Source organism: Equus asinus, unplaced genomic scaffold, assembly GCF_041296235.1.
Source record: "Equus asinus isolate D_3611 breed Donkey unplaced genomic scaffold, EquAss-T2T_v2 contig_193, whole genome shotgun sequence".
Lineage (NCBI taxonomy): Eukaryota > Metazoa > Chordata > Mammalia > Perissodactyla > Equidae > Equus > Equus asinus.
The window spans coordinates 1,938,286-1,962,048 of NW_027224842.1; the positions used below are offsets into that span (position 1 = coordinate 1,938,286).

Below are 23,763 nucleotides of genomic sequence, written 5' to 3' on the forward strand. Positions count from 1 at the left end.
TAGGCTGCTCTGTGTGGGAGCGTGGGGTGGGCAGGAGGCTGGGCTGAGGGGTTTCAGGGGAAGGTTCATGGGGGCACCTGAGAGCGGGAGCTCATCGCCATGCCCATCCCGATGGCGGCACAGGGTGTCGTCCCCTCCCTGGTGACGTTCTTCCAGTCCCTGGAGCTGCTGGACGCTACGATGGAGGATTTTGTGGAGGTGAGTGAGCCCGGAGGTGGGTCCGGGGGCTCAGGCTCCTGAGGGTGGGGAGGAGAGAGTCCTGTCCTGAGCCCTGAGCTCTCTGCGTTTGGCAAAGGTCCTCTCAGCAGGGCCTCCAGCCTCGTGTGGGAGTTGGGGTGTCAGGCCCATCTCCCCAGTGGGTGATGCAGGCTCTGCATAAGCCACCGTCCAGGTTCCCTGGGCTGCTGAGGCTCAGAGCTGCCTGACTGTGTGGCCGCAGGAGGTGGTGTCTGAGCTGGACTCAGCGTCTCCCTCTGGCCCTGCCAGTGAGGGAAGAGAAGTCGGGCCCCTCCCAGTCAGGAAGCACATCAGACGCTGAGCTGTCCCTTCCTGCCTGAGGCCTGAGTCTCCCCACGTGTCATCAGAGAGGGTTGGGTCACAAGGTCTGTTGCCTCAGTTGCTCTGCGCCCCCTGCTCTGGAGCCCAGAGACTGGCCCAGGTCCAAGTCCGGGCTCTGGATGGGCCTGCCCACTGGCAGTAGTGCAACATTGCAAGAGGTGTGGACGGGGGCTAGTGCTGGCCCCAGGGGGCTGTTTCTGATGGACTGCGGCTGTCTGCTTTCCAGGGCAATGTGCTCAACTGTCGGAAATGGAATGAGGTAAGCGGCTGCGGCCTCCCGGTGGGGAGGGTGGGGGTTGGAAATCAGAGACCCCCCCCCGCAGTGGGCAGGACCCCCTCTGGCCCAATCCCCAGGGTGGAACATTTATTTGCCCACTTCGATATACAGAGCTAGGGATCCTATGGCATTGGCGGGTGGGGGAAGGGCTGGCATCAAAGACTCCTTCCTGGAGGAGGAGCTATTTTGGGCCAAGTGTGAGAGCAGGCAAGCCCTGACTGGAATCGCAGGGAGGGAGGGCTCCCAAGTGGGCAAAGGCCCCAGACTGGCCCCTTGCCCCCTTCCTCACCCCCTCCACGAGCCCTGCAGGGTCCCCCACTCAGGCCCTGTGGGCATCCTGTGCTTGCTCTGTCCTAGCAATTCAAACTGATGGACGAGATCGAGCTGCTCCAGGAGGCTGCAAATCTGTACACCGTGCAGCCCGACGAGCACTTTGGGGCCTGGTTCCAGGCCGTGGAGCCCCTGAGCAAGGAGGAGAGGTGAGTCGGGTCAGGAGTTGGGGGAGGGCAGGGCAGCCTCTCTCTGCTGACCAGCTCCAGAGCCCATGGCCGTTGCTCCATGGTCAGCCCCTGATCTGACTGCATGGCGACCCCTGGGGCCCTTCGACCCCAGCTGCTGGCAGGCTCCAGGACGCACATGTGATGTGTGGCTCCTGAGAGCTCCCAGCTCCGCTCTGTCCCATAGCTACAGCCTGTCCTGCCAGCTGGAGCCCCGATACCACTGGGTCAGAAAGATTCGACTCTTCTTCAAAGGCAAGAAGAACCGCTCAGGCCAGAGTGAGTGTCCAGACCGGCAGTGGCTGAAACCATGGGCTCAGGAAACATTCAGGCTGAGCGTGGGCCTGGGGAGGCAGACAGCTGGCCCTGGGTTCCAGCTCCACTGCTGAGCAGTCCCGTCCTGGGCGATTGCACTCACGTTTCTGGGACTGGTTTCCTCCTCTGTGAAGTGGGTGACGCTAAATATCAGCCCCTGTGTCAGGGACAGATGGGGTGCTGTTGGCTGACTGAGCACTGAGCACAGGGCTGGAGCACAGAGCGCAGTGGGGGCCGGGATGCGGTGTGCACTGTGGTTCCAGGGCAGGCCGCTCAGGAAATGCCTCTCTTTCTCCAGACACCAGACCCCCAACCAAGGGCCCAGTGGTGGTGGTCGATGACCCTCCTGAGACCAGCTGAGCTACAGCGGGGACACAGCGTTGATACTCAGGGTGCACAGGGCCACCTCCCCTGATTCTGATGAGGAGAACTTTGTGATCCATTTCTTGGGGTCCCCTGTTGGCCACGAGGGAAGGCACCAACCCCTCTTCCCCCTCCCCCCTTTTGCCCAGCACCTATTTCCCTATTTGGCGGGGCCATATTTTGTTGTCAATGGTAAATGCTCCGTTTGAGTATTATATTAAATTGTTGCTTCTTTCTAATCCTGGGAGTGGAGGTGTGAGTCTTTCGCTCGCAGCGCTCATGGAAACCAGATCCAGAAACTCACATTCCTCCTCGAATTTAGAAATCTCCCAGAGTGAGCGGCTCAGTTTATGTGGAGAAGGGAGAAGTGCCAGTCCCCTCCCTGGCTACTGAAGGACGTGCCCAAGTGCCCCTCCCGCCGAGAACAGGATCATTGCAGTGTGGTTCACCCTGTCCAGGAGCAGAGAGGGCCCCTCCGACCTCTTGGGACTAAGCGGTTGGAGGCGTTTTCTCAGGCAGAGCCACAACCACTAAGCTGGGCGTGTCTGTCAAACTAGCACGTGCCTGTCCCTAGCACACGTCCTGCCCAGGACAGTGGCTGCCTTTCGACACTCTGCCGGAAGAGGGAACATTTTCCCGGTTTCTCTTGCACACAGATTAGGACCTTGTTTTCTGATTCAGTCTCCGCAATGGCTTCAGCTCTAAGTGGGGAAAATACCGTCAAAAGCTCAAAACGTGCACATAGAGAGGACGAGGCCAGAGGAAGGTCCTGTGGACATGGACCATGGGCAGGCAGGACTCTTCCTTCTCGGGCCCACTAGGGGCTCCCTGTTCACCTCTGACCTAGACTGGATCCCCCTGGGCTTCTGGTCCCTGACTCCGAATACCATTTCCTGCTTGTTGCCTATCCAAGGGGAAAGCTGTGGGATGCAGCTTTTAGGGCCTCAGCCAGGTCTCCCTCCAGAAACCTAGTGCTCCCAACAATCTGTTCCAGAAAATATAACCAGAGACAACACTTTCCAACTCATCTTATGAGCCCAGCAGTACCCTAAAAGCAAAACTAGAGTTTAAAAGTAGGGAAAACTTGAGAACAGCAAGTCTCAGAAATGAGCAATTACTGTCTTCTACAAATATTAGAAAACTGAAGCCAACAATGTAAAACAATCATACACCAGGACAAAGAGGAAATTTATTCAGGTATGCAAGGTTGTATCAGCATTCCAAAATCAAATCAATGTGCATCAATTCTGTGTTTGTGAGGCTGTATTCCTTTGAAGTCTTTGGAACTGTTGCTGTCTTTCAGACAAGTCTGAGTTTACATCAAAGGTCATCAACTAAAAACAACTACAGTATAAATCTTTTAACAAATGAATTTGAGAGTCATACCCACAAACAGAATATTCTTTATAAAGAGCATTCAAACTAGATCTATTTTTTCTTTTTTAAGATAATGACTAGCTGGCATTAAGGTTCAATCAGAAAAATACAACTCTGGGCAAAACTACTATTCCAATTCAAATAGACTTTGCTACTGTTAAAATTCCTATAGTATTTGGTGTTTGTTCTCAATAATCAGATATTATCTTGAATTTATATTCTTTTCAAGTGCCTAGATCTTGTTTCCACAATAAAATGGCATTCCACGGTTCAGAGTATGCTTTATATTATTCTCTTTCCCTTAGCACCAAACACATTGGTTTTTCTCACCTATAGAACAGTTGCCAACAACTTACCCAGAATCTGTTTTCCACAACATGGCACAAACTATCTTGTCAGCTTTCTCTTGAGTTCTCTGGACCCTGCATTTCAGTCAATTAAACTGTTACATGTTCTCCCACGCATTATTTGTTTTCTTTTATTTGCTCGGAATACCTTCCCACCGCATCTCTTCTTTGTAAATGATATCTGTCTATCGCTTGAGGGTCACTCCAAGGAAAGCTTCCTGCAGGTGTACCACCAAACTGGCAGTCGTCTTCCCCTTTGGAATTCTTACATCATTTTGTCACTTGCTCTGTCTTCCTTCTCCCTCTGCTTGTCCCTTCTTGGTCTTCTTTACAGGCTTCTTTTCCTCTGTCCATTCCTCAATGCGCACTGAAATGTTAGACTTCCTCGGCATTCTGCCCTATGCCCTCTTCTCTTCTTGCTCTCCATACATTTCTTAAGCAATGTATTTCACTCCTGTGGCTCTAATGGTGACCAGTATGCTAATGAGCCTGGCCTAGAGAAGCTCTCTTGAGATTCTGACTAGCATATTTAACTATTCATTGGATATCTCTACCTGATTGTCTTTACAAGTATCTTAAGCTCAACATACGCACAACTGAATTCAAGACCTTTCCCCACCAAACCTATTCCTTCTTCAGAGAATTTCCTGTCTTAGAGATTGGAGCCACCATCTACCTAGTTGCTCAAACTAGAAACCGAGGAGTCATTCCTTCTATGCACTACCCCTCCTTGCTGACATCCACTGAGTTACTCGATCATGTTAAATCAGGCTCCTAAATATTTAAAAACTTTGTCCATCTCTCTCCATATAAATTGCCATTATTTCAGTCCAGGCCATAAGCACCTTTCCCCCAAAACACCATAAGGGCCTCCAGTCTTGGTCCTCCCCAGTGGAATTTCCACAATCCAGAGTAATCTTCTAAAATGTAGGGCAATTATGAGAACTTCCTGCTTAATATTCATCAATGGCTTCCCATAGAAGAAAAATGTCCAAATTCCTTAAACATAGCTTACAGAGCCCTCTGTAATAAGGGCTAACCTTGTCCCTGCCTATCTCTTCATTCTTCACTTGACATTCTAAACTTCAGGCATATGAAATTTCAGTTCTTCAAACTTGCCATGCATCACATCTCTGAGACTTTACATTCTGTATGCTGCCTTCTAACCCCACACCCCTGCTTTTTGCTCAGCAAACTCTATGTCAGTGTAAGAAGTCCTTCTTGTGGAAGCTCTCTTCACTTTGCATTCTTTTTTTTTTTTTTTGGGGGGGTGAGGAAGATTGGCCCTGAGCCAATATCTGTTGCCAATCTTCCTCTTTTTGCTTGAAGAAGATTGCCACTGAGCTAACATCTGTGCCAGTCTTCCTGTATTTTGTATCTGGGATGCTGCCACACCATGGTTTGATGAGCAGTGTATAGGTCCATGCCTGGGATCCGAACTTGTGAACCCCAGGCCACTGAAGGGGAGTGTGCAAACTTAAGCATTATGCCACCTGGCCGGCCCCCAGGATGCATCCTTATCATAGCATCTACCCCTTCTCACAGCATCCACCTTACTACTGTAATTGCTTGTTTAACTATTATCATTCTTTTATTTGACAAATATTCACTGAGAGTCCGCTATGTCACTGGTACTGCATTCTCCTCTGCATATAGAATTTAGTCAATTCAGGGTATTGTGTAAGCACATAAGGTATGTGGGAGACGGTCCAAGAAATGTCTCTTAATGACTTGCATTTCCATCTATTTCCCTACCAGTTTAAATTTCATAATCATTTCCGAGTTCTTTGAATTACCTAACACAGTGGATGGTAGATAAATATCTAATCTCATTAACTGTTGGATTTTAAACATATACAAACAATTTTTGCATTGTAAGAGGACTGCACCCAGCCATTACTTTCTACCTAGCAGAGTTTTTCTTTGATATCACTTTGGATATAATGGAGTGTAAACACTTAGGCAAACTTCAGCAGTGAAAAACGTGAGCCTCAGTATCAGAACAGTGTAATAATGCTGCCGCTTACTAGGCTGTGCCCATGGCCAAGAGCCTTAACCCCTCTGAGCCTCAGTTTCCTCATCTGAAAAAGTTAGTTACAAAGTCAAATGAGATATGAGAAAATAAAAGCATAGCACAAAATGTAAAGGGCTATCCAAATGCCATTATTACGATTGTTATTAGAGTGAACACAGATCAGGCCTCCCTGTCACTGGTCATCCCAGCTCTACAGGCAACGAGATTTCCAAATCTCATCCTTCACCTTCCCTTTATCATTTAAGAGGTAGGCTTCTGTACTTTAATAAACACATATTGATGGAAATGGTTAAAAAAAAAACACCCCACAACACCAGGAAAACCAAGCCAAAAAATTTAACAAGTAAATATTAAAGGGACAAGAGAGACAGAAGCACCAGCCTATGAAGTCTAGAATTTTGATATATAGACCAAAAAAAATCAGGCCACAATTACTTTTTTATTTTTATATTAACTAGAAGGGTAAGTGGCACAAAAGAGTAATGATCTGAATCACTTCTCAGTAAAATGGTAACCCACTGAGCTGCAAAGTCAGGAGATTGGGTTCAAGAACTAGTTTAGCTACGAACCTAACCAGTAATCCCCAGGCAGTCTACCCACCCCACACTCTGGTCTTTCAGCTCCTGATCTCCTTGGCTCCTATCATCTTTTTTTCCACCCTATCTCAGCCACACACTCAGAAGGCCACAAATATCAAATGGCCACTCCATCGAGCCCAGCGATGCTACCATGCTCCTCTAGTATTACTATATACTGAAGGTTTGTGTCTTCTCAAAATCCTTAGGCTGAAATCCTAACCCCCAACGTGATGGTGTTAGAAGGTGGGGCCTTTGGGAGGTGATTATGTGATGAGGGCAGAGCCCTCACGAATGGGATTAAGGCTCTTATTAAAAGAGACCCTGAGAGCTCCCTTGCCCCTTTTGGCCATCCATGGACCAGGAATTGGGCCCTCAGCAGACAGCAAATAGGCTGGCACCTTGATCTTGGACTTCCTAGCCTTTAGAACTGTGAGAAATAAATTTCTGTTGTTTAGGGGCCAGCCCCAGGGTTGAGTGGTTCGGTTCGTGTGCTCCACTTCAGTGGCCTGGGGTTTGCCAGTTTGGATCCGGGGTGTGGACCTATGATCAGGCCGTGCTGTGGCAGCATCCCACATAGAAGAACTAGAATGACCTACGACTAGCATATACAACTATGTCCTGGGGCTGTGGGGAGGAAAAAAGATAAAAGGAGGAAGACTGGCAACAGATGTTAGCTCAGGACCAATCTTCCTCACCAAAAAAGTATACTTAGAGAAAAAAAAATTCTTAAATTTCTGTTGTTTTATAAGCCTATGGTATTTTTATAACAGCGTCCCAGACTAAGACAAGTATGATTGCCTTCTGTCCTCCCAATGATTATTTTCTACTTTCCCTTTGCCCCTTAAACTGCCTACCCAAACATCCCTAGTCTCCTCTTACTGATCATGCTCATAATTCATTGAGAAAAAGTGAATCAATATCAGGCAGAAACTCTCTCACCTTCTAATCACTGAATCTACCCATCCACCTGCATCTCTACTTATACTCATTACCTTTCTTCCTATTACTGTAAATTTTATGTTCATATTTCTAAGCCAATACTTCATACAAGTTCTTTGGATCCTATTCCTTCTTGTTTCCTCAAAGACTTTACTCCTCTAATATACACATTCTCTGTTATACTATAATTTTTCCCCCTCTCTACTGGATCGTTCCCATCAGCCTTTTTATCCCCATCTTTAAGACCCTAATTTGACCCCACATATTCCTCTGTTACCTCCGTTTCTCAACTCTTCATAGTAAAGTATCTTGAGAAGTCTGTGCTATGTCCATTTCTTCACGTCACGTTTCGTCTTCATTGTGCTTGTCAGAGCACATCACCATATGTTGCCAAAATCCAATGGTCAGATCTCTTTATTTACGTGACTCTTCAGCATGTTTCAATACCATTGGCCATGCTTTGTTGTCTTGGCTTTTAAGTCATCATACTCTTCAGGTTTTCTTCACCAGATACTCCTTCTCCATCTCCTTTGGTTGCTTCTTTTCCTCGGCGTTACCTCTGATCATTGGAATACTCTACAAACACACTTTCTCTAGGTAGTTTTTCCTACATGCTGATGACTCTCAACTTTTATCTTTCGTCCCTTACACAGAACTCGACTCCCAAATTACTTTAGATTTCTAATAAGCACATCAAACTTAAGGTGAGCAAAACAAGAATATACCCCCCCCACACACACACACAATTTCTTCCCTAGTCTTTTCCATTTGGTAAAGGGCACAACCATCCACTCAAGCTCAAGATGAAAATCAGGAGCTCCCCTTTTTTTTCTCACCTCTATATTTAAAACATCATCAAGTCTGTAGGCTCTGCCTCCAAATCTATCTCACAGCCATCTACTTCCTACCACTTTAGCCCAAGCTACTGTCCTTCCTTCCCTCCTGGATTACTGCAAGTGTCTTCTGCTACTAATCTGCTCCCCATCCCTATGACCCATTCACATGACAGGTGGAACAAACCTTTTCATAAAGTAATCAGATTACTCCCTTCCGAAACACTCTGTACTAGTTTCTCATCACACTTTACATACATTCCAAATGTATACCATGGGTATATTGCCATGGCTGATTCAGAGCACTACCTGATTTCGCCCCTCCCTATCTCTTCATGCTTATCCTGTACCGCTGTCTCTACATTCCAGCTACAGCGGTCTTTATGATGTTCCTTGAAAGAGTCAAGCTCTTTCATACCTTACGGCTTTTGCAATTGAAGTTCCCTTTACCTGAAATCCTCTGGCCCCAAATATTTCTGTGGCTGGCTTTTTTTAAAGATTTTTTAATTTTTTCCTTTTTCTCCCCAAAGCCCCCCGGTACATAGTTGTGTATTCTTCGTTGTGGGTTCTTCTAGTTGTGGCATGTGGGACGCTGCCTCAGCGTGGTCTGATGAGCAGTGCCATGTCCGCGTCCAGGATTCGAACTAACGAAACACTGGGCCGCCTGCTGCGGAGTGCGCGAACTTAACCACTCGGCCACGGGGCCAGCCCCTGTGGCTGGCTTTTTTATATCACTGAGGCCAGCACAAATGTCAGCTCCTCAGAGAGGCCTTCCCTAACCAATCAATCTAAAGTAACCCCTCCCCTAGTCTTTCTCACTTCACACGGTTTTACTTCTTCACTGCACTCACCATTATCAACACTTCCTTGTTCATATATTACCTGTTTATTTTCTATCTTTGTTCACCAGAATTTAACCTCCATGAGAACAGGAATCTTACCAGTCTTCCTTACCGTTGTATTCACAACGCTTGGCAAAGCAGTAGATTCCTTAAAAAGATGTGACATATGCCCATCTCTGAGCAAGTCACTCAACTTCTCTGACTCATATTTGTGGGGCTACTATTGCTAGACTTAGCTCTGGGTGTCGGGATTACAAAGGTGAATAAGGCATGGCTCCTTGAGAATCTTATCCATTTATCTCTTCAACAAATATATACTGAATGCATATTTTACTATGTTCCAGGTCCTGTTCAATGTCATTATGTAGTTCCCTCTTCAGTAAAATGGAGTTTTGTTAACTAACTCTATCTCACAGAGTGTATAAACAGGATGAGTATGAAAATTATGCACAAAAAGAGGACTGCTATCAAAATGTTACCTTATATATTACTATCCCTGCACCTGCCTCTTTCTTTTTGTCTGGTAATGGGCAGGAGCTTATGACAAGAGAGAATCAACTGACAGAAACACAAGTATAAATTCTGGTACTCATAGAAAGTAACAAATATGAATAGCATTTCATAGGTTTTCATAATGTGCCAAACGACTAAGACGTTTGGCGCATTAATGTTTTAGATGTGATAATAATCTGTTAATTTTCTGCATTTGTATTGCACAAATAACAGTTCTATTTACCTCCCTGCGAAAAACCAGGGAGTAGGGTGTGGCCTCCCTCAGTGCCACCGGGCCAATCGCCCTCTCCATCACTGCGTCTGATCTGTCACAGACTACAGGGCACACTTGGAGGGCGTCAGGGGCCTGGCGTGGGCCTGCAGAGCTCTTGGGCGGCCTCCTAAATGATGCGCCTGACACACGGTGCATGTGCAACAGCTGTCCCATCCTCTAAACGCACTGAGCTACAGCGCGGTCCACTGTGAGAAAGCCAACACCGGGAGCGGGGCAGGGTGAAGGAGCACGGAGGAGCGCTCTCCCTGCATCAGCAGCCAATCCTGGGCCACGTCTCCAGTCACAGGCGCGCGTGAAGGCTCCTGTGCAGGTATTCACTATTTGTACAACAGGCTGCGCTGAATAAAATGGATTGTGCGGTCTGGACTGACAGACCCGCTTTTTTCTTACTTGTGAGTACCTGTAAGACGAGAGAGAGGAGGCAGCGAACAGGAGCAGCGATGCGAGGGACGCGAGGGCGTGAAGGACCGAGTCGGGGGAGAGGAGGGGTCCGCGGCTGTGCCCCGCGTCGTGGGGAGAAGACGGGCGCTCCCTCGAATGGAGGGGGAGCGGCGTTCCCGCGGCCGCCGGAAGGGACCAGCGCGGGGGACGAGGCGCTGGTGCCCCGGGGCCTGGAAAGGGGCAGTGTCGAGAAAAATGGACCCTACCTACAATTCCTTTAGCATCCCCCGCCGCCCCAGGAGCGGCCCTGGCACCCAGCAACCGCCGCGGAGACGGCGCGCCGCTCTGGCAGGAGCCGCCAGGAGCGGACCTCTGCGAGGGTCACGGGGCCAGGCTGAAGGCGGCGGGCGCTGCGGGGGCGGCGGGGCGGGGCGGGTGGCGGCGGCGGGGCGGGGGCGGGGCCTGAGCGGGCGGGCCGGCCTGCGGGGCAGGGGGCAGGGGGCAGGGGTCGGGGGTCGGGGGTCGGGGGCGGGGCCTGAGGGTGCAGGCCGGTGGGGGCGGGGCGGGGCTGGCGGCGGCGGCGCCTTCCAGTGGCTTGGCGGCCGCCTTGGCCTGCGGAGGCGTGGGTTCCAGGATCACCTGGGACCGCCTGATGTGTTTTCAGTCTTTTCTGACTATTGACCTACTGGGTTATACAAGTCCAGGGACAGAGTTGACGTCACAGAGCCCGTTAGCCAAAAAACAGCGCCAGGGGCTGCACGTGCCAGAAGTAATTTATCAAAACTCAGATCGTATTTCCCCTTAAATCAGCTTAAGTATAGTGCAATCGTAAAAGGGCATAGTCTGTGGGGTCATGACCGTCAGGGTTCAAAGTTCAGCGCTGCCACTTTTTAGCTATGGGACCACCGGCAATTACATGATCTCTTTGAGCTTCGGTTTTCTCACTGTAAAGGATGTGGTGGTGAGAATAAATGAATTGATACCTGGCAAGTGTCTGGAATAGGGCTTGGTACAAAGTAAACACAATATCCTGTTATCAGTATAGAACCTTTGGCTTTTCCCCCCTCACAAAATAACCTTCATAGGAAACAAATGAAAGCAGAACTGCTCTGGTTGAAGGTGGGCCCAGAAGCCTTGATTTCTCAATCCCAAAGGTTGTCTATAAGGTTCCTCCAAGCTTCCTAAAATATAGACAAAAACAACTATTATGGGAGAATATCCAAACTTCTTAGAAGGACAAACTGCTCTTTTGTATCTAATTTTTCTTGTGATAATCCGAACTTTTCCTCCTGCAGACAGTACTCCTTTTTGCCTCTGTGTTTTTTCTAGTTTGTCTATCGGCAGTGTTCTCTTTCTCCTTTTCCTATTTATCACTTAAGATCTGATTCAGATTACAACTCTTTCTTGGGTGACAATGAGAAATTCTCTTTTCATTGTAACCCCCTCCCACCTTCAGCATGGTGTAGACATCTCAGCAAAGATGGAAAGTTATTTTCCTCCTTGTTTTAGAAGAGTAGACAAAGTCTTTTGTGCTTATAGGGTTAAACGCTTTGTTCTCATGGTAGGGAAAGGGAAAGCAGGTAGATCCCCAAGGATACTGGGAGGAAGGACCTTTGAGAGAAGTCCGATGACCTCCAGGGCACGGCTCTGTGCCTCAGATGCAGTGGACTGCTGGAGGTGAAGTGCTTCCGGGTCCATCTAAAGAAGTGAAGGGCACATCAACAAATGGCGTTTTGGAATTCTCACCAGGTCAGAGGGCTCAGGCCAGATTTGAGTTAGTCAACTAACACTTGTGATGTTACTTGCTCCCAAAATGGCATGAAGCAATTCCCACCTGCTACGGAGAACTACAGAAATTATTCATATAGAAATACGTTCAGAAATGTTTAAAAAATAATGTCCTTCATTTATTTAAGGACAATGTGATGAACATCTAATAATGGATTAAACAACATCTAAAGAAACATCTGATATTTTTTTTCGTAAAAAATTAACAGCAACTTAAAAATAATTAAATTGTTTATATTAGCATCAATGCCATTGAAAGCAAAAAACTTCTGAGGAACAAGGAGAACCTTATTCATGACAGCAGTTTTGAATAAATTTAATATGATGAAAATAGTTTTTTTTTTTAAAGATTGGCACCTGAGCTAACAACTGTTGCCGATCTTTGTTTTTTTTTTTCCCCTGCTTTATCTCCCCAAATCCCCCCTGGTACATAGGTGTATATCTTAGTTGCAGGTCCTTCTAGTTGTGGAGTTTGAGACGCCGCCTCAATGTGGCCTGACGAGCAGTTCCATGTCTGAGCCCAGGATCCAAACCAGCGAAACCCTGGGCCACCGCAGCAGAGCACGCAAACTTAACCACTCAGCCACGGGGCTGGCCCCAAAAATAGTTTTTAAAATATCTTCTATATAAATGGTTCTGTACTTCTGAAAGCACTTCAATAAAAATAGAAATTTGGCTAATGATATATTTGGTATGAATTAAGTGCCAATCTTCTCTTCCAGTCTTACCTCTCACTAATTCTATCAACCTTAAGTGTCAATCATTTACTATATCCTAAGCTTTACTGTTTTTAAACTTTGCTAATATACTGGCCCTCCACCTACTTAACCCTTTCTTCACCTTACTCCCTAATATTAACCCACCAATGCAAACCATAGCCACCCTTGAAGGTCCAATTCAAGTGTCATCTCCTTTAAGAAGTTCCCCTCACTCAGACTCTGAATCCTTCCTTTGGATTACAGCTATTTGTACATATTTTATTTTCTTGTAAGGTTCTTGGAGGCAAGTATCATGTCTCATTCATATTTGTATTCCCCACAGGGTCAATCTCCCAACTAGAATACAAGTTCCACCAACAGAGCCCTTGACTATCATGTTCATCACTGTATTCCCCAGCAACCATAATGCCTGGCACATAGTAGGCATGTTATGAGAATATTTCGAGTGAGTGAATGAATGGATTTTAAAACATAAGCTCCATGAAGGCAGGGATTTGTCTGTTTTATTCATTGCAAAGTGAATATTTGAATATTACCAGGTGAATAAATGATTTTTTTGGAAAGCTTAGCATTCATTATAGACAACAAAAATTCTTCAATCTATATATCTTCACGGAACTCAAATATAAAGTATTTATGTTACCTTTCACCCAACTAATTCAGTGGATGATATATCTTTCTGAAAATAAGACACCTCCCAAAACTGTAAGAGCAAAATTTAAAAGAATCATAAAATGGGTGTTTACATTAAGAGTAGTTTCAGTTTTCTTCTTTGCACTTTTCTGTGTTCTAAATTTTCTGCAATGGAAATATATTATTTTGTAATCAGAAAAAAATAATATTATTTTTAAAGAATGTAATGGATGAGATCATTTGCAAATCTATGGCTGAGGAAATTTTGAGGACACTCAAATCTCATCAGGGTTATTTGGAGTTAATACTTAAAGAGCTGAAACTTAGTCTGCTTAAAAAAAAAAAGAGCTTCTCAGAGGGAAGATGGATGACACCAGCCCTAGGAGAAAAGGGCACTGAAGAACAAGAATTTATTCTGTTTATCTAGCACCATCCTTGGAACTCTGACACCCCTGCTGTGGACTGAATTGTGTCGCAGCAAATTCTAACCTCCAGTGTGATGGTATTTAGAGGTAGGGCCTTTGGGAGGTGACTAGGTTTAGACGAGTCTTGAGGGTGGGGCTCTCATGATGGGATTAGTGCCTTATAAGAAGAGACCAGAGAGGCTGCACACTCTGCCCCAAACCCCTCTATTTCCCCACCATGTGAGGACACAGGGAGAGGAGGCTATCGGCAAGCCAGGAAGAGAGCCCTCATCAGAGCTTAATCGTGCTGGCACCCTCCTGTTGGACTTCAAGTGTCTAGAACTGTGAGAAAGTCAACGTCTGCTGTTTAAGCCCCTCCGTCTATGGTGTTTTGCTGTAGTAGCCCGCGCTGACTGAGACAGATGAAGCAGTCTAAGATCTGAACTCTTAAGTGGCAAGGAGTTTTCTGATACTGGAAGAGGATCTCCTGATTTGGTCAACAAACATTTATTAAATGCCTACTGTGTTCCATGCCCTGTGCAAAGTGCTGAGGATTCAAAGATGACCAAGGCAAGGCTCCCACCCCTAAGGGGCTGATTTAATAGGAGACAAACCTGTAAAAAAAAAAAAAAAACTGAAAAAAGGTTCTAAGTCCTCTGACAGAAGTGTGTGTAGGGTACATACAGCCTTCTTTCAGGCACCCAGAGGTTAAAGTAACCCTTTCTATCTGTGGTTGGGGTGGAGTAAATTAGCTTGGTGGGAGTCAACACTCTGTATCAAGTTAACTCTGAGTTCACCAACCAAGTCAAGAACTGTGACTTAGGATGTGGTGATGAACCTGAGACTTCACACGGTGAGCCCTGCAGAGGCCAGTACTGGACAGAGTCACAGAGATTTAGACAGTGGCCATCCACCGAGGAGAGGGAGGAAAGAGCTTGCTGCCTGCTGTGCAAAATGGAACACGCTATCGGCAGGGGCTTAGTGGGCTCTTCAACTATTTCTTCACACTGAAGTTCCATTTCTGATACTTCTTTGGGGACTTGGATATTTATAATAACATTCTCATTTACTTATACTAACTGTACTTTGTATAAGTTAGTAAGTATTCAAAGCCTGGTACTTAAACTACTGGTGAAGGGGGGAACGAGCGCTAACTGCTGCGCCCTTCGGTCTCACGTGCCCTTTGCTGTCCAGGTCCTCATCGTCCCCCATGTCCCAGCCGAGGCCACCCCCTGGATTAGCTGGGGGCTCCTGCTGCGAGCTCCCTAGCACTCCTGTACTTCTTGCCTCACAGCACTTATCACACCATTCTTCAATCTCTTGTTTAATTGTCTCTCTCTTCTATCAGACTGTCAGATCCTTAAGGACACGAACAATATTAGTCTTAATAATGTGCCTGGGTCACCAAAGCCCTTTAGTAAGTATTTGTTGAATGGATCTAGTTTCAGAGTCTGTGAAAGTGGAGGACCAGATGAGCATTCGGTTTATGGTACCACCAAGGGGCACCTAACCAACGAAGTGCAGTTTGAAACATCTGTCTGAACTTCGGCATGAATTAACCCAGTCCAAACTGACAGCACAAACACTAAGGGAATATATTACCATGGAGTAACCAGTGTCAGGCTGACATAAAAATTAAGCCTGTTAAGGCTTCATATTGTGTTAGCTTAATAAGAATTAAGCTAGTTTTGGACAGGGGTGAAAGTCATGGTGGCAGTGGCTGGAATGGTAGTCTAATGACGAGAGGAGTGGACAGGCTATATGCAGATCAGCTTGGTGGGATCAGAAGATTCTAATTCATTCATTTAATACGTATTTAATATCTCCTTCAAGATTAGCTTCAACTTCAAATTCTAGATTAAAGAGTTTAGATGGGAAGTGATAAGTAATAAACGCTTCAGGTATACAGCATGATAAAAGGTGTAAACTGTATTTAAACATGATTATTCTAGCAACTAGGCAGGAGTTGACCTAGACTAAAGAGAAACTTACGGGTGATACACAAAAGCCAAGATGGTCTGTTGAATAAGTGGGATAAAATATGACCTATGCAGATAAGCCTTTCTTCTAATATCATCTCTGTTGTCATGTCACAACGTCTGAAATTCCTGCCACAGAAGTCAGTTTTTTGGTCAAAGGTACTATCTTTAGAAAGCCCTTGTTAACATGCAAGAACATGCTACTAAGTGATGGTAACACCCAATACAATGGTACCTCTGACTCCCAAATCTGATCTTTCCATCTTCATAGGAATGTGAATGTTTATTGACAGACACTTCTCAGCTTCCTCATAGCTGGGTGTGGTTATCACCAATAGAAGGTAAGAGAAGAGATGTGTCTAACTTCCTCACAACTTTCTTAAAAATAAATTGCTTGCCTTGGACTTTCTTTTTTCCTTCTTCCTGAAGGCTAGAAAGGAGACATGGGAGAGATCTACTTCCAACCTGTGTCCTAAGCTAGGGCGTGGCGGAACATCAAGACAGAAGGACACAAATCGGGGCTGGCCTGGTGACGCAGCGGTTAAGTTCGCACATTCCACTTTGGCGGCCCCAGGGTTCGCTGGTTCGGATCCTGGGTGCGGACATGGCACCACTTGGCAAGCCATGCTGTGGCAGGCGTCCCACATATAAAGTAGAGGAAGATGGGCACAGATGTTAGCTCAGGGCCAGCCTTCCTCAGCAAAAAGAGTAGGATTGGCAGCAGATGTTAGCTAATCTTCCTCCGAAAAAAAAAAGGACACAAATCTCAGTAGACCTCATGAGCAGAGTAACCCTGTCAGCATCGACCAGGCAGCCAGTTTCATGAGAGGTAAATAAATTTCCATTTTCTTTTAAGTACTGTATTTCTTGTTTCTTCATTATAGCAGCTTAACTTACCCTGATTAATATGATATTCTTGAGAGTGGCATAGATTTGAAAATTGGCTCTCTGTCACCTAGAGAACAGGAAGAGCCTGAAGACGTGGGTCACAAGAAACAACTAAGAAAGGGCTAGACCAGGGCACGTCTTAGCGGGAGGCAAACTCAGAGGGGCCACTGAAGTGGGGGACTCTGTGGAGCCAGGCAGGAAGTTGAATGAGGGCTTTTGTCATCCAAATAGGTGCAAGAGGAAGAGCCAATGAAGATACTTTGTGTACATAAAAATTTTGGTGGGGCCAATCAGTTACAATACTTCACAGAAAGGTAGTAAGAGGGGCAGAAATGGAGAAGAGGCAGATTAACAGGGAAAGCGAGGGGAGAAACTGATGAGAGATTACAATGTATTTAAAAAGAAAAGAGGATCCAAAAACAACTCAAGGCATGAGAGGCTAGGTGGCCACGCATCATAAAACTGTGGCGGCAACAGTCACTCAGAGCGAGCTGTTGGCCAGCAGAACGCCACACCGAACTCGGTCTTTCCCCTGTTAATCTGATATCGTGGTAGTACATTAAAGAGTATTTCTCCCCACACAGATTAAGATAATGATGGAGTGTTTGAAGCAAAAAGAAGAAGATAGAGAAATCAGGCTAGAAATGTAGAACATTACCACCTACATGGAAAGGGTAATGGCTGAAAATGCTGTTTAAAGAAATAACCACACTTTAAGTTCTGTTACATTTTAAGCTTAAATATTATATATTTCAATATCTATCTTGATAAAAGCAGCCTCTGGTACAGCTTTCTAATCATATATTTAGCATTCTCTCTTTTCACCTCTAAACTTCTTCAGAGGGCTCTCCTCGAACTTCTCCATCATTATTTTGATGTGCAGCTTTCTGGAGAGGCCTGGGGCCCAGCAAACCAATGAGGAGACTTCCAATTGGGGCTGTGATGAGGATGGACAAAAATGCCACTGTCAACACATCCATTCCATATTCTTCTAATTGTTTCTCTCCATGTGACCTTGCTGTGTCCAAGGCCACGGATCCTATTGCAGCCTGTAAAAGTTTAATGGTAAAGTTGGACACAGGCATATAAGACAGGCACATAGAAAAAAGGTGAATTATTTTATCATTTGCAAAAACAAACTGCTTGTTCTTTTGTTCAACTAAGAAAGTTCTTTCTTTCAAAGTGTACTGCAATTGGTTTTGGTATTCTGAAAATTCTCCTGCCCTGGCATGGGGAAGGGATGGTGATTCATATGTACTTAGTTGCAGAAGGCAGGGTTACAAAAATATCAGGCAAATATATTTCAAAACACAAGGTAAATACAGCCTCATGATATAATTGACTATAAGACGATTCTGTATACTAAATTCCTTATGAGTAAAGAAAGTCACTGGTCATCTCACTCTTTTATCTTCAGGAATCTGGAATTAAAAAAGAACAAGATGAAAAAGTGCAGTGAGCCCTGTGGCCGAGTGGTTAAGTTTGCATATTCCACTTCAGCGGCTGAGAGTTTTGCTAGTTTGGGGGTGGACATGGTACCGCTCATCAGGCCATGCTGAGGCGGCGTCCCACATAGCGCAACCAGAGGCACTCACAACTAGAATGTACAACTGTGTACTGAGGGGCTTTGGGGAGAAGAAGAAGAAGAAAAAAGAAGATTGGCAGCAGATGTTAGCTCAGATACCAATCTTTTAAAAAAAGTGTAGTGATACTTACTGGAAGATGGCAAAGTTTTAAATGAAAAAACATAAGAATATGTATTGCTATAGAGCTAAACTAATTGTTAAACATAAAGAAACCTGAAAGTGGTAGGCACTGTCAAAACTTGAAGGTAATCTTATTAGGTATTTGGTGAACTCTTTGCCTTAGGTCTTGGTGAAATGTTTTATTTAAAATTTGTCTACTGGGAAGTATTATGAAAACCTTCATTTTCTTTTAGAGGCAAAATGCCATATTAGTGCACTTGGGAAAATAATATATTAATCAATCTGGTTATTCCCTTATTCCACAAAACACAACAATGTTGTCCTCTAGGACAATGAATCAGAAGAGAGAATGCTGGTGTGGATGAGACACAATGGCAGAGACTACTAATTGCCCACAAATATCTGAATGCCCCTTTTCCCTTCTAAACTAGAACTCCTGAGTGTTAGCTGGTCACATTGCTGTCCAAACCAAGACTTTTTTTCATCCTTCTTTGCAACTAGATGAAGCTATATATCTAAGTTCTGGCCACTGAGAGGTGAGCAGAAGTGATAAATGCTACTTTTGGATTGTTCCCTGAAGAGAAATGGACACTTGCACATCATTCTTTTTCCCCTTCCCCCTGATGAGAAATGGTGAACTGATGGAAGGCACATGCTGAGGACAGTGTCACCCTGCCAGCTCTGGAGTGTCCATGCTGGACTGCTGGTGGGAGAGAAGGAAAAATCTATCTCACTTAGTCCCTGTATGTGAGGGCTCTTTGTTATTTCAGGTTCCTTGTACCATAACTAATTCAACATTTCAAGAATTCTTGGCAAGAACTGCACTCATTACAATGTATATTTCTCTTTCAGTTCTCCGTTGTGTGTGTATGTTTTGAGGTTTGTAGGTATGCTGATTTAAAATATATTGTGATTTAAAATATATTTCTTACAGCAGGTCATGGACCAAAAAGTTTGAAGAACACTAATATGGAAAAAAACATACAAGAAAGTCTTGTTTCTTAGGCAGTGGCAAAAGAAGAAAAAAGAAAATTCCATACAATACTTGCTTCACAGTACATATATTATTCACCACATCCAAGATAATTTCTCCTTATTATAAATTTGCTTTGACAGCAGGAAAGTGCTGTCTTTCAAATTTTAACCTTTAGAAACAAATCTTTCAAACCAAAGCTACTAGAGTAATTATTTTGATAGTTACCTAATAAAGTTACCAGAAGTAGTGTAGAAGCTGGAGACACTGAGGGAGAAACTATTCCACTTATTGTACCATATAAACCTCACAGTATTCTTAGCCATTATGTCCCAGACATCTTTCAAAGTCTGATGAAAAAAAAACTTCTCTGGGATAATGCCCAAACCTATAGCCACACCAAATCTGGCATATAGTTACAGAGCATACACAACCCTCAAAGTTTCCTAAATTAAAAATATCTGATTTTCATCTCATGAAATAGAAATTTACATATTTAAATAATTGCAAAATAATCAAGGATGCAACAGTTAAATCTTGTTTGCTATAATTAGTCTGAAAATATACAATACAATCAGGGCTATTTGCAACAAATGATAATCTATACAGTTCTAATTTAATTAGCAATTATAGGTATTCTACCAAATGCATGGTCAATAATTTCAAGCACCTGTTAGTGCCTTGTTAGAGTGCACAAATTTTGGGTCATGTGATTGAGACAACTGACAGGAAGTACAGCTAGTTTGAAAAATTTAATATTAACTAATAATCTAGGAAATCAATAAAGCATTTTCTGAGTTGTTTCTCAATAAATCTTTCTCCATTATATATAAAGACCGAGGTTGAGCATAACTGATCATCAATCATATTGACAGTGAAGTATTTCCAAACACTAACATGGGCCGCGCTATTTCTGTTTCACTCTCTTCTTAGAAGACATCAAAACGAAAAATCTCTAGGTGATTCAGAGAGCTCTGACTGATGAAAATTCAAACTCTTCCCTCCCTCTACTACTGCTTTCTAGTAACATAGGGATTTATTGGATTTTCAGTTGTACCCTGGAGATCTAAAGAAATTTAAATGAGCCATCATATTAAAGGAATCAGCATACCAAAAATAAAACTTTTAGAGTAGATTAGTAAAAATTCTTTTCATAAATCAAACTTTAGTTACTTTTGTTCACCAAATTTGGACAAGCCCTCTTATTCAAAATTTTAAGGGATCATATTGAAATAGGAGTTAAGATCCATCATTACCTGGACTGTGGCCTTTGGAAGCCATGCAAATGAAATAAATATCTTTTCCTTTATGTTAAAACCAGCAAAACACACCATCAGAAATGTAGTCAAAATTCGTATCAGTACTGCAATACCCAGGGTGGCAACACAAAGGCCTGTAAGAAATACTCAATTTTTAGACATAACGAAATACTGGGGAAGAAATGGAATCTCCTGATTATTGATTCAAAATTCTATCAACAGAAATAATCTAAAAACATTAAAAGATTAAAAATACAAAAATGATTAGGCATAATTTGTCAAAACATCAATATTAAGGATCAATCAGACCATTTGTTTAAAAGAAGGTATTTGCCCTAAATTAAAGCCAGAAATTAACTAAATATATTTGAATTTCCACAAAGGAGATTTGAATGTTATTTATCTTATGCTTTATAGCAAGAACCACACTTTTTCCCATGTGTTTATTTAACAAGAATTTATTAAACTATAACTACGCATAACAGAATTTGGACTAGGTTCTGATACCCAAACACGCATAACGTACAGACTTTGCCTCCATGAACTCCAAAGTCAGAGGAAGACAGAAACATAAAGAACCAAAAGGTGAGTGCAGTGTAAATATACCGGTAAGAGGGCGAAGAAGAGAAAAAACTTAATATTTTCATCAAAGTGGTTGAGAATTCTTTACAGAGGATAAGACCAGAGGTGATATTCAAAATATTTATCAGCAAGTATGGAGGCAATCAGGCAGTCAGAAGAGAGCTGGCTGGGCACTGACCAGTCAGAATAGACACTGGCTTCTACACCTGTTTCCCCATACTGGTGTGTGCACTGACTGCCCATCACCCTGGCTGATGTGTACAGCTACTTCGTTCAGTCCTTCAGAATCCTTTGCTGATAAAGGTAAGTTCATTCTGATTTGCAAAATAAGAGATTGTGACTAGGGCAAGGCAAGCTACCGGACCTGAGAAAGGCAAAGCTAAGGTGAGTACTAGGTAATAGGGTGGTTTTTGAAAAAGTAACATTTGTTGAGTGCTTGCTCTGTGCTAGGTTCTGTATTAAGCTTTAAATGCATCTCTTTACTTAATCTTTACAACCTGTGGAGTAATTATTCTCACTTTACAGTTGAAAAAAAATGAAGATCAGAAAGGATAAATAACTTTCTCAAGTTCAAGAGGCTGGTAAAACACCAGACAGACATTGCTTGATGCTCTATTGTGAATCTGCAACATGGTTTCTTTATGAAAAGGTTCTGTGGCTCTTTATTGGAGGGTATTTTTCCCAGCGTGGTAGATTTTCAAAAGTATTTGTTGCCTTAAGTACAAGATACAAAAGGGACGATCCCATTCCCAGGAGGGAGCAGTCTGGGGAGGATGATGAGGAAGCCTTGGACACACTGAGCCTCAAGTTTTGTGGGATTTACAAGTGGTGATGTCCAAGCAGCAACTGGCTATGTTGAATTCGAGATAAAGATTTTGCAATTACATAGTTTATAATCGAAGCCACTGAGTGTAGCTGAGCTCAGAGAAATGATACCCAGCGTGAAGTGTAGAAATCTTTTGAAAGAACTTGGAGGAAGAGCAGCACTTAAGCCATATATAGTGTAAAGGAAGACTCAGAGGGCACTGGAAAATGTAAAAATTCAACGTAAAAAGTGTTGTAAAGAGGTCAATAGCGTCCAATGCTGCTGAGAGATCAAGTCAAGTCAAGACTAACACGTATTTCGTGTATCCAGCAATACGACCGTGGTGAGGGCGGGGCTGGTTGTGGAATGGGGCAGAAGCTGGGCTGAAATGTTCTGAGGGAGGGCATGAGAGTTGAAATGGAAAAGGGGGACACAGTTACCTCTTTAGAAAAGTTTGAAAAGAGGAAGAGAGAGAGAGAGTGGTAGGTGAGGGGGGAAGTGAAATGAAGAAGGGATATATATATATGTATATATATTTATTCAAATTTTGACTGTGGTAAAATACACGTAAAATTTACCATCTTAATTTTTAAGTGTACAGTTCAGCAGCATTAAGTTAAACACTCACATTTTTGTGCAACCAATCTCCAGAACATTTTCATCTTGCAAAGCTGAAACTCTACACCCATTAAACAGCAAGTCCCCATTTCCCCGCCTAAACCCTGGCAGCCACCGCTCTCCTTTCTGTCCTTATGAATTTGACTCCTCTGGATGCCTCACAGGAGTGGGATCATGCGGGATTTGTCTTTCTGTAACTGGCTTATCTTACCCAGTGTAATGTCCTCAGGTTCATCTATGTTGTCACATGCGTCAGAATAGAAAGATACTATTTTAAGATAGGAGAGATTAAAATCTGTTTCAATTCTGCAGAAGAGAAAGCTGTGACAAGGATATCTGAAGATGTGTCAGAAAAAGGGGAGACTCTGTGTGAGATCTAGAAGGAGGTGGCAGGGATGGAATCCCTAGTATGGACGGAATAATACTGTGATGCAAGAAAAGAAGGAAATAATGAGTACAGGTCTTTCTTGATGTACGATGGGGTTACATCCTGATAAACCAATCATAAGTTGAAAGTCAACTTTAAGTCAAAATATTGTAAGTCAAAAATACACTTTGGGCTGGCCTGGTGGCATAGTGGTTAAGTTCGCACCTGCCGCTTCAGCAGCCCAGGGTTCCCAGGCTTGGATCCCAGGTGTGGACCTAGCACCGCTCTCAAGTCATGCCGTGGCGGTATCCCACATACAAATTAGAAGAAGACTGGCACAGGTGTTAGCTCAGCGACAATCTTCCTCAAGCAAAAAGAGGAAGATTGGCAACAGATGTTAGCTCAGGGCCAATCTTCCTCACCAAAAGAAAGAAAGAAAGAAAGAAAAAGAAAAAAATGCATTTAATACACCTAACCTACCAAATATCATACCTTAGCCTAGCCTACCTTAAATGTACTAGGAACACTTACATTAGCCTACAGTTAGGCAATCATCCAATACAAAGCCTATTTGATAATAAAATGTTCACTATCTTATGTAATTTCTTGAATACTTACTGAAACTGAGAAACAGAAAGGGTAGAAGTGTATGGGTCGTTTGCCCTCATGATCCTGTGGTGACTAGAGCTGCAGCTCACTGGCGGCTGCCCAGCATCTCGAGAAAGGATCATATGGCATATCGCTAGCCGGGGAAAAGATCAAAATTCAAAATTCGAAGTATGGTTTCTAATGACTGCATATCACTTTCATACCATGGTAAAGTCAAAAAATCCTAAGTCAAACCATCGTCAGTCGGGGACCATCTGTATACGTGTACAAATTAATTTTTGAGTATGGTACTAAAAGTCAACAG

The 23,763-nt window shown here is 43.9% G+C and overlaps 2 protein-coding genes across 10 annotated transcripts in view; one reads left to right on the forward strand and one right to left on the reverse strand.

Annotated features, from left to right (window-relative positions):
* The first annotated feature begins 562 nt into the window (after positions 1–562).
* Positions 563–2,247, forward strand: LOC139043205 (ral guanine nucleotide dissociation stimulator-like). Of its 3 annotated transcripts, none has more exons than XM_070503494.1 (4): positions 563–817; positions 1,193–1,314; positions 1,520–1,611; positions 1,946–2,247. In XM_070503494.1, the coding sequence occupies exons 2-4, from the start codon at positions 1,205–1,207 to the stop codon at positions 2,005–2,007; spliced, it is 264 nt and encodes an 87-aa protein (XP_070359595.1). In that variant the 5' UTR covers positions 563–817; positions 1,193–1,204; the 3' UTR covers positions 2,008–2,247. The 3 variants fall into 3 exon arrangements, with proteins under 3 accessions (XP_070359595.1, XP_070359597.1, XP_070359596.1); XM_070503496.1 differs by having other exon boundaries at positions 577–817; positions 1,520–1,587; XM_070503495.1 differs by lacking the exon at positions 563–817 and having other exon boundaries at positions 1,059–1,314; positions 1,946–2,246.
* Positions 2,248–17,258: 15,011 nt separating this feature from the next.
* Positions 17,259–23,763, reverse strand: part of LOC139043208 (sodium/hydrogen exchanger 9B2-like) — a 61,666-nt gene continuing 55,161 nt past the window's right edge. For all 7 annotated transcript variants that reach the window (XM_070503501.1, XM_070503500.1, XM_070503499.1 and 4 more), the window contains 2 exons: positions 20,476–20,612; positions 17,259–17,589 (listed from right to left, as the gene is read on the reverse strand). In XM_070503501.1, coding sequence (XP_070359602.1) covers positions 17,368–17,589; positions 20,476–20,612 — 359 coding nt within the window. In that variant the 3' untranslated portion in view covers positions 17,259–17,367. The remainder of the gene's footprint in view (positions 17,590–20,475; positions 20,613–23,763) is intronic.

What these genes read in the sequence shown, in the direction of transcription:
- LOC139043205 (XM_070503494.1), top strand. Translation starts at nt 1,205, where the DNA reads ATGGACGAGATCGAGCTGCTCCAGGAGGCTGCAAATCTGTACACCGTG. An exon ending in CCCCTGAGCAAGGAGGAGAG is followed by an intron (nt 1,315 to 1,519) that starts GTGAGTCGGGTC and finishes TCTGTCCCATAG; the next exon opens with CTACAGCCTGTCCTGCCAGC. An exon ending in GAAGAACCGCTCAGGCCAGA is followed by an intron (nt 1,612 to 1,945) that starts GTGAGTGTCCAG and finishes CTCTTTCTCCAG; the next exon opens with ACACCAGACCCCCAACCAAG.